Source organism: Sprattus sprattus (assembly GCF_963457725.1).
Source record: "Sprattus sprattus genome assembly, chromosome: 18".
NCBI lineage: Eukaryota > Metazoa > Chordata > Actinopteri > Clupeiformes > Clupeidae > Sprattus > Sprattus sprattus.
In genome coordinates this window covers 23,427,948-23,441,899 of record NC_137916.1, presented here as the reverse complement: position 1 = coordinate 23,441,899, position 13,952 = coordinate 23,427,948, and the positions used below count along the sequence as shown (strand labels likewise).

The 13,952-nt window shown below is 41.9% G+C and overlaps 1 protein-coding gene across 1 annotated transcript; it reads left to right on the top strand.

Moving 5' to 3' along the window:
- Positions 1 to 3,440: 3,440 nt before the first annotated feature.
- LOC308379188 (keratin, type I cytoskeletal 50 kDa-like) lies at positions 3,441 to 12,839 on the top strand (the record flags this gene model as incomplete). The annotated part of the gene is made up of 7 exons (XM_080856246.1): positions 3,441 to 3,887; positions 4,051 to 4,133; positions 4,563 to 4,719; positions 6,286 to 6,447; positions 7,589 to 7,714; positions 8,446 to 8,681; positions 12,629 to 12,839. The coding sequence occupies 7 exons, from the start codon at positions 3,441 to 3,443 to the stop codon at positions 12,837 to 12,839; spliced, it is 1,422 nt and encodes a 473-aa protein (XP_080712372.1).
- Between the last annotated feature and the right edge of the window lie 1,113 nt (positions 12,840 to 13,952).

The following is a 13,952-nucleotide window of genomic DNA, read 5'->3' as shown; positions in this document are numbered from 1 at the left end:
AAATCTCCGTCCTCTTAATGTGTTATATAATAGTCTTTGTAGATTTGTGCTCAGGTGTCCTTATAGAACCCATCACTGCCAAGTCAGTGATTCTTGAGATAAGGGACAAAACAGGTTTTGATTTTCCCAAAAAATATTTGGATAACTTCCAAAATATATGATTACATTTATGTCAAATGAAGTTTTGTCTATCCAAACATGTTTTGGTTCAACCTCCCAGTTGTAGATTTATGGATGTAAATTGAATGTTTGCTGGGTCAGCACTTGATTTTTGTCAACACCATCATAAACATAAATATAATTATGGAAATTATTTTAAATGATCTTATCAGAAATAATTTTACTCATTAGTTTTCCCAGTTCCCCTTATAATGTACACAGGTCTTTAAATCATTAAAAACAAAAGTTTAGAGCCAAAGAAGTCAATGTTTAATGAGTAGAATTGAAATCATATCACGAATTACATTTGTCTTTAACCTGACATTTTTAAGCATTAAAAATACACATCTACATTGGAAATGTGTTAGTCTTTGAACAAATATCCTTCAAGGAATGAAACAGATACCATTTTCTTTAAAAAAAACTATAAAAAATATATCTGAAGGAGTTGACACTCTATATCTAAACTAGATTTAATTCGACACATGAAACTGAAATAGCAATAAAAATGCATAGGAAGTGATATATTTTGCATAAACAGCACTAAAAGGATTAAAATGGACACTAAAATGGCCTTAGTCAACACCATCAGAGAAAGTCAACACCATCAGACACAAATGTTGATGGTGTTTGATGGTGTTTTGATGGTGTTGACGTCTGATGGTGTTGACAAAAAAAGTACATTTCTCCTTATATCACACAAGATTCTCACAGGAGCCATCTTGTTTATCATCTGTTGATCATGGTCCAGCCAATCTATATAAATAAACATTAGATTGCAGAACATTTTACTCTAATGTTGACTCTTTAGCCATTTTGGAGTTGATACGCTATGGTTGTGACGTGTGCATTTTAGTAAATAGATATGAAAAACAAAGTATTATTAAAAACTTACCAGAGCTCAAATTTTCTCATCTCACCAGGAAGACCAAGGAGGAAGGAAAGGGGTCCTTTGAGTTAAAGCTGCCCTAAATTATTCCTGATTTTTTTCCCAATTTAAAAAAGTCTGATGGTGTTGACGAAAACTCTGGACACATGTTCAACTTTTTTTAATGTTTGTGAAATAAATACTATGTTATTTACATATGATATAGATAAAGTTCAATTTTATATCACTTTTCAGACTTTTTAAAGCATTGCAGTGTGATGTGACCTGCTTTCGGACATGGGTTTTTGTAGGTACTGGTCACATATCATATCATTTAGAAGAAAAACAAAATGTTAGACAACAACAAAACACACTTTGTTGTGCTACCCTTGTCCTGTTGATGAGTTTGGTGAGGCTTTTAAAATATATTACGTACATTTTAAGATAAAAAAACTGTGATTTATGTCATGGACATGTTTTGTCCCAGGTCTCAAGAATCACTGAAATGTATGAGTCCCTGAACTGGCTTACCCATAGGTCCAGAAGGCAACTCCACTGGTCAATACTAACTTTCAAATGCATCTACTTCAATCTCCCTACATATTTGAAACAATTTTTATTCCTTTCACTTCTCAATATAGCCTGCGGCATATGGACCACCTGTATTTAGTCACACCTAGAATAAATAAAGAAATTGGTCGACGGGCATTCAAATTCAAAGCTCCATCAGATTGGAACAACCTTCCTTCCTCACTTAGGTCGATTAATTCTTTCCATATTTTCAAATCATCTTTAGTCATGCATTATAAAACATCCTGCTCTTGCTTCTGATCTATCTTACATTTTCTCTCTAGGACTCATTCTACTCAATTCTGCTTTCCTTTTTGTTCATTAAACTGTATCAATGTGTGCTTCTGAGTACTAATACGTACTGTATACTCTCCTTATGCATGTAAGAAAATGTATTTATTTAGGTGTATCTTTCAGTACAAACGTCTATGTCCATTCTTGATGAGGGGTTCCATTTATATATTGATTGTGATTGTACTCTGTAATACTGGCTGGTGGGGGGTGGGGATGTGGGGGCTAGTTCTGGGGAGCATTGTTGGAGTGTGCATTGCTGTGTCTGTTTGTGTTTGTCTCTGTGTTTATGTGTTAGACTTATGTGAAGTGCTTACTCCCGACTATCTTTGTATTGTTTGTTAATATTGGAAGGACCCCCTCGAAAATGAGATGGTACATCTCAAGGGGCTATCCTTGAAATAAAGAATAAATAAAATCTGTGAGAAGAGCTGAAAAGGGCTGTGTACCGACCCTCCCCATCCAACCTGAGGGAGTTTGCAAGGGTATGCCAAGAGGGATGAGTAAAAATGCAAATAAACAAGTGTGCTGCTTGAAGCGTGTTTCCCAACACGCCTTGAAGCGGGAATCACTGCCAAAAGTGCAGAAACCAAGTATAAGGCTAAGTGTACAGTGTGTGTATGCAAACTCTGTATAAAAACCTGTTTTAACTTCGTCATTTTTGGCTATTGTGTGTAGGTGTTTGAGGCAAAACATTTTCTCAATCTATTGTAGTATAAGTCTGTAAGGTTATAAAACGCGCAGAAGTTTAAAGAAGTGTGCAGACTTTCCGGCTTTGACCGTATTTATTTGAAGGTCAGTGGGAGAGAGAAGAGATGCTCTGAACATTCAGCTCTCTGTTCTGTCACACACAGATCCACTAAGATTTGTATGTTGTATTCGTCACCCTTTCATCATTCGTCACATTCTCACATGAGTCATTGTGTGGTTGCCAGTGGACGTGCTGAAACTTATATCACAGCCAGCATAGAGAGATTTACATTTAATCATTTAGCAGACGCTTTTATCCAAAGCCTCATGGCGATAACCCTCGCATTTTTGTGGGCCACATGTAGGCCAGGTGCAGGGGAGGGGGAGTCGGGATACAGGAGCTGAAGCGTCTGTGTGCGGAGGATAAAAAGCCTCTTGCAGTGCCGTCTCAACACCAGGTGGGAGGGGGATAACCTATTTTTGTCATTAAAATAAAGATAAAACCTTTGATTGAAATCCTTACATGAGTGGCAGTCATTGTGTGCTTGCCAGTGGACGTGCTGAAACTTATATCAGGGCCAGCGTCGCGACATGCCTCATGGCGATATCCCTCGCATCATTTGGAACCTGACTGAAATGTGGGCTGGCCAGGCGCGGGGGAGGGTGGAGGGTGGAGGGGGTTACCGGAGCTGAAGCGTCTGTGTGCGGAGGATAAAAAGTCCCTCACAGTGTCGTCTCAACACTCACTTCTCTCCCGTCAGAGCCAGAGTACCCATCCAGCCTCTTCGTCATGGCAACACTCTTCGCAGGCCGTTCCTCCTTCGGTGGAGGTGGATTCTCCGCAGGCTCCTCCCGAGTCTCCATGTCGGCAGGGGGCGGTGGCCGCATGATGAGGGCAGGCAGCGTGTATGGTGGTGCCGGCGGTTCCGGGGTGCGCATCTCCAGCGCCTCCAGTCTGGGTGCCGCAGCTGGATTCGGCGGGGGGGATGGTGCCGGGTTTGGAAGTGGTGCCGGCTTTGGAGGTGGTGCCGGCTTTGGAGGGGGTGCTGGTTTCAGCGGGGGGTATGGTGGGGGAGCGGGGTCTGGGGGCTTCAGCATGTCTCTCGCTGCAGAGGGAGGCGTCATTGGCAATGAGAAGTTCACTATGCAGAACCTCAACGAACGTCTGGCTGCCTACCTGGCCAAGGTGCAGGTCCTGGAGAAGGCCAACGCAGAGCTTGAGCTGAAGATCAGACAGTTTCGGCCTTCATCCCCTTCTGGCCACGACTACAGCAGCTTCATGGTCTCCATTAGCGACCTCCAGGCCCAGGTGAGCTCCTCAAATTAGCCTCCATCTGTAACAGAGACACTGTGCTTTCCTCTCATGCTAAACTTGTGATTTTGAAACCAATAAGGGTTGTTTGACTTGCAAAAGCAATAAGTACATTATGCATTTGTATATGTGTTTCCTGATGAATTCCTGATGTGTTCAGATCCAGGGTGCCATTCAGCTGAAGGGTTCTGTGCACCTGGCCGTTGACAACGCCAGCCTCGCCATGGACGACTTCAGGGTCAAGTAGGTTTGCGCCCAAGAACATATAAATCCTGTTTACTCCAAAACACAAAAAAAAATCTGTTTCTAGGTTTACTCCAAAAGATAGAAATCCTGTTTCTAGGTTTTTTTCCCAAAAGATTCAATTCAATTTCAATGAAATTGTATTTATAAAGCGCCATAACTTGATGGATACAGATAGATGTGACCATCTTATTTGATATTGAATTAAAAATTGAATGTGTGTAAAATATTACATTAAAATTATTCAGCCTGATTTGTGTACCCTATGCAATCAAATTGTGTGTGTGTAAAAGACCTTCTCTGGATGTTCTCTATAAAACGCATTTTTTTTGTGGAATGCATTTCAACCAGTAAAATGAGCTAACTTTTTGGATATTTATCGTACATATTTTGTTTGTTGATTATCCCATCAATTGTCATCTCTGTAAGGTATGAGATGGAGTTGACCATGAGGAAGTCAGTTGAGGCAGACATCGCCGGGCTGAAGAGAGTGCTGGATGAGCTGAACTACTCTAGGAACGACATCGTCATGCAGATCACCGGCCTGCAAGAAGAGCTTATCTATCTCAAGAAGAACCAAGAGGAGGTGAGAACTGCAAACAGGAACAAAACTAATACACAGGAATTAAGTTATCTGAAGAAGGGCCACAAGGAAGTCTGGATGCCCGAGCCCAACCTGCTCTGAGGCCTCAGGGCACAAACAAGACTGGCTTTCTGTCTTAGCTTGCTGTGCAGAGCTGGTGGCAGTGACAGATAACACATAGTTCCCAAGCCACTCTGTAATACACCCTCCTTGGGTATAGGCAGAGATGGGCAGTATTTCAATTACTTGTATTTGAAATACAAGTTTATTTGCTTTTGAGTATTTTGTAATTTGTATTTGATAGGGCAGATAAAAAAATCGAATGTAATTTGTAACAAAATACTTTAGAGTGGAGTAATTTTGTATTTAAAATATTCAAATTACTTTCTCGAGTGTTTAGGCAGAAGGAGATTTTTGTTCTGTCCGATTCTACCACTAGACCATCTGATCTGCCTCTGAATGTCATTGTCAAATCAGGCATCAGTCAATTTGCCAAAAGTGGTGCTTCTTATGGCCCGCCCCTTTTTGGGGCGAAAAGGAAATCACCCCAGATCTCTCTCATTGACTCTCATATTAAATCCATTTTTTTCACAAACCAGGGCTGTGGTCGAAAATTTGGAAAGCTGTCTTGATCCTTGTCAATTTATCTCCATTAGTACACCGACTTAAATGAGGTTCTTTCAAAGAGCGAATCGAGTTGTTGCACTGAACGTTAGCCATCTTGACACAATGTGACTTGATCAAAGCCGTATGATGTCCTTATACGCAATTACGTATGACGAAAGCACGGGGGGATAACCCTCCCGGAAGCCATAGAGATTGCAATGAGAGCCCTGTTTTGTGAAAACATGAAAGTCACACAACTGCTGCCTGCAAAACTATATTTATACAAAATCAATCAAGTTGTTGTTTTTAATAGCTTTGCTTAGTTACACTGACATTCTGTGACAGTTCTTCCTTTTTTACTGGGTTAACCAGAGCGGAATATGTGTGCGGGGGGAAGGGCATGGTGGCGGCGGTTACAAACATGAAAAAAAGGATACGGGACTCAAATGTTTGGGAACCACTGCCTTACACCACTGACAAGGGCCCGTCATAATAGCCTGGTGGTAACTACGTTACGCCACTGAATAGCCCAGACCTGAATGTTCTGCTATACCAAATTGTGAGAACTGAAAATTCAGAAAAAGTATTTCCTGTATTTTAAAAATACAAAATACATGTATTGTATTTTGTTACATTTTCTGGCAACAGTATTTTGTATTTTATTTTGATACATTTATTTGAGGGGTATTTTGTATTTTGTATCAAAATACATTTTGATGTATTTTTGCCCATCTCTGGGTATAGGTGTAAATCTCTCATTCACTTACTCACTGACTAACAATTCATGCACTGGCAGAAGTGGCTTCAGTTGAGCCTTGGTACAGTCTTGAAAGGAGTGATGCAACTACGGCAAATAGTTGTGAGTTTCTTTGTGTGACACTGTCTGTCTCACTGTAGCACGTTGTTAATCCTAGTAGTAAAGAAAGCTACATCCCATTTTTAATAAAACTAATTCTGTTTTAGGAGCTGTTGTCCCTGCGTGCCGGGATGACCGGCCAGGTCAACGTAGAGGTGGACGCTGCACCTCAGGAGGACCTCACCAAGATCATGGCAGATATCCGTCAACACTACGAGGCAGTCTCATCCAAAAACCAGAAGGAACGTGAGTCTTGGTTCCAGGCTAAGGTAGATGACATACACATTTACACATGCACATATACACATACACCCCCAGTGCGCGCACACACACACACACACACACACACACACACACACACACACACACACACACACTCACAGAAACACACTCATACAGATTATATTTCTTGCCAGATCAGATCTTGCTATATCAGCCTCTAGAACTATGCATTCATGACCCTCCGCTCAATTCAATTCAATATTATGTATGTTTATTAGGGGTGGGAATCTCTTGGCACCTCACGAGTCGATTCCGATTCAGAGGTCAACGATTCGATTAAAAATCGATTATCAATTATCGATTTTAAATCGATTTTGTAATAATAAAAAAAAAATGTATATTATTATTATTTTTTTTTTAACACATCCATTTTATGTTGAAATGCAAGCTGCATCGATTATTGCATTGCTCATAGAAAGTCAAAATTGTAGCTAGAAAAAGCTTTTTCTCTAATAAAGGAAATAGAGTAGGTAATTCATCTGTTCATTTTCTTTAATTATCAAACACAAAGTAGGAAGTGTTTTTAGATTGCAAACTCAAATGATTTAATAGTCGAAATGCATCGATAATCGTTTTATCGGTTTCGAATTGATAATCAATAATCAATCGATAATTGCATTTCAACATGAAATGGATGTGTAAAAAACCCGATTATCAATTCTAAACCGATAAAACGATTATCAATCCATTTCGACTTTTAAATCATTCGAGTTTGCTACTCAGAATCTTTGCTACACTTCCTACTTTGTGTTTGATAATTCAAGAAAATCAACAGATGAATTACCTTCTCTATTTTTATTACATAAAAAGCTTTTCCTTGTCACAATTTTGACTTTCTATGAACAATCCAATAATCGATGCAGCTTGCATTTCAACATAAAATGGATGTGTAAAAAAAAAAAAAAAAAATTAATTACAAAATCGTAAGAGAATCGTTTTAGAGAGAATCAAGAAAAATCGAATAATCGATTCCCCCCACCCCTACTGTATATAGAGTCAAAACATACATTTTGTCAGGGCGCTTCGTGGATCTATACTCCAATGGTAATTTGTTTTGTAATATTGTGTAATAAATTAGTTAAAGTCCTTTCTCACATAATGTGTTCTCTTTTTGCTGCTGTTTTGCAGTCAGAGGTCGTGAACAAGGAGGTTGTTAAGAGCACAGAGACCCTTCAGACCAGCAAGTCCGAGATCAACACTGTGAAGAGCTCAGTTCAGTCCCTGGAAATCGAACTTCAGTCTCTAATGAGCATGGTGAGACTACCCATCAGCACCGAAATACAGAACCATTGCACACAGTCTCATGTCAACTCTGTTAATTTTACACCCTGGATGTTGTGCTCATCTAGTGAGCTTTGTTTGGCTCTGCCGTCTGTGCAAGTACGGCAATCCAGACTATTCTCAGTTCCACGTTGGTGGAACGAACTGCCTAGCTCTGCCAGAGCAGGGGAGTCCCTCTCTACCTTCAAGAAGCTTCAGAAGACTCTTCAGAAGGCTCCTCCCTTCCTAACTAGCACCTCAACTAGTGCTTAACTTACACTTCTTTTTCTTTTCAATTTCGGTTTTCTATTTGTTATGTAAAGTAGTATTTATTGTTAACAAGGGTACTATTGCTCGTAGCTTGACTGTTCTCTCTCTTTAGATGCTTTGGACAAAAGCGTCTGCTTAATAACTAAATGTAAATGTAAAAAATTCTAATGTTACATGTTGTCTCATTGAAGGTGGCAAGTCAGGCCATGCAGTAATTCAGTAACTATTTCAAGGAAATCCTACTGTGTCCCACCACTGCGAGCCTTGAACTTCCACCTTCACTCCTGTTTTAATCAATGTAGTTCATGCCATTGTTGTTGCTGGCCACTTGCTCGACTTTCTTCTGCCATGGAAACACTACACTGGTATACTCACATATACCTGTGATACACCAGTTAAATTAAAAAAAAAGCAAAAATCTAATACCAACTCTCCTCACTCCCGAATCCCCACAGAAAGCATCGCTGGAGGCCACATTGCACGAGACACAGTCACGCTACTCCGGCATGCTCTCAGGCTACCAGATGCAGGTAGGCAGCCTGGAAGGTCAGCTGGTTCATCTCAGTGGGGACCTGGAACGCGAGGGACAAGAGTACTCCATGCTCCTGGACATCAAGACCAGACTGGAGATGGAGATCGGAGAGTACAGAAGACTCATGGACGGAGGGGCAGTTGCAAGTGCAAGTGCAGGGTAGGCTCATCATTTAGTAGCTTTTGGCAAATTAACCAGTAACTCAGCAACAGGAATGAATTAAATCTGAGGGGAAAATGAAAGAAACATATAGAATTGGGAAAAACAAAATAAAGATCTGGGATGAAATTTGTCAGAAAAAGTCTTCATAAACTCTGTGTATAAACTGTGAGGTGACACCATGTCAGCATTGCGCAGATGAGAGAATTGTCTTCTCTTTTTCAGTGGCAGTGGCATGTCAACCTCATCCTCCTCCTCCTCTACCACCACCACCACCACCACTAAGGTCATCCCAGTCGTGGAGGAGGTGGTCGACGGGATGGTGGAGTCATCTTCCTCTAGCTCATCAAATCTCGCCATCATAAACTCCACAGTCGTGGAGGAGGTGGTCGACGGGATGGTGGAGTCATCTTCCTCTAGCTCAACAAATCTCGCCATCATAAACTCCACGGTCGTGGAGGAGGTGGTCGACGGGATGGTGGAGTCATCTTCCTCTAGCTCATCAAATCTCGCCATCATAAACTCCACAGTCGTGGAGGAGGTGGTCGTCGACGGGATGGTGGAGTCATCTTCCTCTAGCTCATCAAATCTCGCCATCATAAACTCCACAGTCGTGGAGGAGGTTGTCGACGGGATGGTGGAGTCATCTTCCTCTAGCTCATCAAATCTCGCCATCATAAACTCCACAGTCGTGGAGGACGTGGTTGACAGGATGGTGGATTCATCTTCCTCTAGCTCATCAAATCTCGCCATCATAAACTCCACAGTCGTAGAGGAGGTGGTCGACGGGATGGTGGAGTCATCTTCCTCTAGCTCATCAAATCTCGCCATCATAAACTCCACAGTCGTAGAGGAGGTGGTCGACGGGATGGTGGAGTCATCTTCCTCTAGCTCATCAAATCTCGCCATCATAAACTCCACAGTCGTGGAGGAGGTGGTCGACGGGATGGTGGAGTCATCTTCCTCTAGCTCATCAAATCTCGGCATCATAAACTCCACAGTCGTGGAGGAGGTGGTCGACGGGATGGTGGAGTCATCTTCCTCTAGCTCATCAAATCTCGCCATCATAAACTCCACAGTCGTGAAGGAGGTGGTCGACGGGATGGTGGAGTCATATTCCTCTAGCTCATCAAATCTCACCATCATAAACTCCACAGTCGTGGAGGAGGTGGTCGACGGGATGGTGGAGTCATCTTCCTCTAGCTCATCAAATCTCGCCATCATAAACTCCACAGTCGTGGAGGAGGTTGTCGACGGGATGGTGGAGTCATATTCCTCTAGCTCATCAAATCTCGCCATCATAAACTCCACAGTCGTGGAGGAGGTGGTCGACGGGATGGTGGAGTCATCTTCCTCTAGCTCATCAAATCTCGCCATCATAAACTCCACAGTCGTGGAGGAGGTTGTCGACGGGATGGTGGAGTCATCTTCCTCTAGCTCATCAAATCTCGCCATCATAAACTCTACAATCGTGGAGGAGGTGGTCGACGGGATGGTGGAGTCATCTTCCTCTAGCTCATCAAATCTCGCCATCATAAACTCCACAGTCGTGGAGGAGGTTGTCGACGGGATGGTGGAGTCATCTTCCTCTAGCTCATCAAATCTCGCCATCATAAACTCCACAGTCGTGGAGGAGGTCGTCGACGGGATGGTGGAGTCATCTTCCTCTAGCTCATCAAATCTCGCCATCATAAACTCCACAGTCGTGGAGGAGGTGGTCGACGGGATGGTGGAGTCATCTTCCTCTAGCTCATCAAATCTCGCCATCATAAACTCCACAGTCGTGGAGGAGGTTGTCGACGGGATGGTGGAGTCATCTTCCTCTAGCTCATCAAATCTCGCCATCATAAACTCCACAGTCGTGGAGGAGGTCGTCGACGGGATGGTGGAGTCATCTTCCTCTAGCTCATCAAATCTCGCCATCATAAACTAAACCATCTTCACAAAGCACACCTGACAGCTGTCTGCTCTGGGACCGATCTGGCCCAACCTCCGTGTGGGTCCCACAGGTCCAAACCCAAAGAGAACCTGATCATCTCCAGAGCCAGCCTCTGTCACAAGCAGAAGCCCCTGCTTAATTGGAGAATCCACCTCCATTTCATTAAGTCCTCGAATTGATAATCGATAATCAATCAATAATTGCATTTCAACATAAAATGGATTATCGATTATCAAAATCGATTATCAATTCTAAACTGATAAAACGATTATCAATCCATTTCGACTTTTAAATCATTCGAGTTTGCTACTCAGAGTCTTTGCTACACTTCCTACTTTGTGTTTGATAATTAAAGAAAATCAACAGATTAATTACCTTCTCTATTTATAGTACAGAAAAAGCTTTTCCTTGTCACAATTTTGACTTTCTATGAACAATCCAATAATCGATGCAGCTTGCATTTCAACATAAAATGGATGTGTAAAAAAAATATATATATATTTATATATATATATTTTTTTAATTACAAAATCGATTATGAACTTTTCTGAATCGAGAGAGAATCGTTTTAGAGAGAATCAAGAAAAATCGAATAATCGATTTCCCCCCCCCACTCCTAATGTATATAGAGTCAAAACATACATTTTGTCAGGGCGCTTCGAGGATCTATACTCACAATGGTTACTTGTTTTGTAATATTGTGTAATAAATTAGTTAAAGTCCTTTCTCACATAATGTGTTCTCTTTTTGCTGCTGTTTTGCAGTCAGAGGTCGTGAACAAGGAGGTTGTTAAGAGCACAGAGACCCTTCAGACCAGCAAGTCCGAGATCAACACTGTGAAGAGCTCAGTTCAGTCCCTGGAAATCGAACTTCAGTCTGTAATGAGCATGGTGAGGCTACCCATCAGCTCCGAGACACAGAACCATTGCACACAGTCTCATGTCAACTCTGTTAATTTTACACCCTGGATGTTGTGCTCGTCTAGTAAGCTTTGTTTGGCTCTGCCATCTGTGCAAGTACGGCAATCCAGACTATTCTCATTTGTAGTTCCACGTTGGTGGAACAAACTGCCTAGCACTACCAGAGCAGGGGAGTACCTCTCCACCTTCAAGAAGCTTTTGAAGACCCAACTCTTCAGAAGGCACCTCCCTTCCTAACTAGCACCTCAACTAGTGCTTAACTTACACTTCTTTTTTCAATTTCGGTTTTCTACTTATTATGTAAAGTAGTATTTATTGTTACACCAGGTTACTATTGCTCGTAGCTTGACTGTTCTCTCTCTTTAGATGCTTTGGACAAAGGCGTCTGCTTAATGACTAAATGTAAATGTAAAAAAATTCTAATGTTACATGTTGTCTCATTGAAGGTGGCAAGTCAGGCCATGCAGTATATCTGTAACGATTTCAAGGAAATACTACTGTGTCTCACCACTGCGAGCCTTGAACTTCCACCTTCACTCCTGTTTAAATCAATGTAGTTCATGCCATTGTTGTTGCTGGCCACTTGCTCGACTTTCTTCTGCCATGGAAACACTACACTGGTATACTCATATATAACTGTGATACACCAGTTAAATAAAAAAAAAAAAGCAAAAATCTAATACCAACTCTCCTCACTCCCAAATCCCAACAGATTGCATCGCTGGAGGCCACATTGCACGAGACACAGTTGCAGGTAGGCAGCCTGGAAGGTCAGCTGATGCAGCTCCGCGGGGACCTGGAACGCCAGGGACAAGAGTACTCCATGCTCCTGGACATCAAGACCAGACTGCAGATGGAGATCGGAGAGTACAGAAGACTCATGGATGGAGGGGCAGTTGCAAGTGCAGGGTATGCTAATCATTTTGTAGCTTTTGGCAAATTAACCAGTAACTCCACAACTTGAATGAGTAAAATCTGAGGGGAAAATGTATGAAATACCTACAATTGTCCAGAACAAAATAAAGATCTGGGATGATTTTTGTCAGAAAAAGTCTCAACGTGAATTGTCTTCTCTTTTTCCCTTACAGTGGCATGTCAACTTCATCCTCCTCCTCCTCCACCACCACCACCACTAAGGTCATCACAGTCGTGGAGGAGGTGGTCGACGGGATGGTGATGTCCTCTTCCTCTAGCTCATCAAATCTCGCCATCATAAACTCCACAGTCGTGGAGGAGGTGGTCGACGGGATGGTGGAGTCATCTTCCTCTAGCTCATCAAATCTCGCCACCATAAACTAAACCATCTTCACAAAGCACACCTGACAGCTGTCTGCTCTGGGACCGATCTGGCCCAACCTCCGTGTGGGTCCCACAGGTCCAAACCCAAAGAGAACCTGATCATCTCCAGAGCCAGCCTCTGTCACAAGCAGAAGCCCCTGCTTAATTGGAGAATCCACCTCCGTTTCATTAAGTCCTGTACAATGAGCCTCTCAGTGTTTGAGCCAATAAAAAATATGAATAGCACTGTAAACGTGTGTGTATTTCTTTCAAACTCATGCACAGATATGATACACAGGTGCAAACGTGCTCAGATAGCTACACTGGATTCTAGTGCAAAGTTGTAAGCGCCTATAAAAGGCTACAAAACATGGCTGCACCGACCAACTAAAGTCTGAGCACCTCTGAAACAAGGTTTTTCCAAGGGTATGTTTACATTTGATTTAACTTAAAACTTTGACTTACATGACATTATTGCTGAGGTCTTTTAGAATATAATCAGATATTCCATTTGTGCATCAATGTTTTTAGTTAAGGGAAATGTACAAAAACATCAAGGCCTGTCAGACAACTTAGAAAAGTCTCAGTTGCACTCTGTTAAGTACTCGATACCCATAAAAGTTATACACACAGTTTAACAAACATTTTCTAAGCAGAAACTATCTATTCCATGGAAAGTTCTGACTTGGTTGGCGCTTCACAAAACATATCCTAAAACACTTTATGTCTTATGCTCCAGTCCTCTGTCATTGTCCTTCTTTATATCCTGTGGTGTCAATTATTTGTGTCAGCAACCATTTTTGCAGATATATGGGTAAGGTACGTCACATGCTGGCGCAGATCTGCCTCAGGGAAATCCCCATAGTCCTGATATGTTCTCCATGTTACTTATTAGAGAACTGTACACCAAAATGAATGTTGCCTTTATAAAAACTCAGCATATCTTTCCAAACATACACACAGTAATAAATGTGTGCGCTGAAAGCACCACAACACATTTAACAAACTCACTGTCCCGAGAAAATCTTTCTTACACCGTATTTTTATTGACCTGCAGGTGTCACTAGAGAGCGAACGACGCTTCGAGTAGTGAACCTTTTTTCAACACGTCTGGCTGCTTTCGCCATCACTACT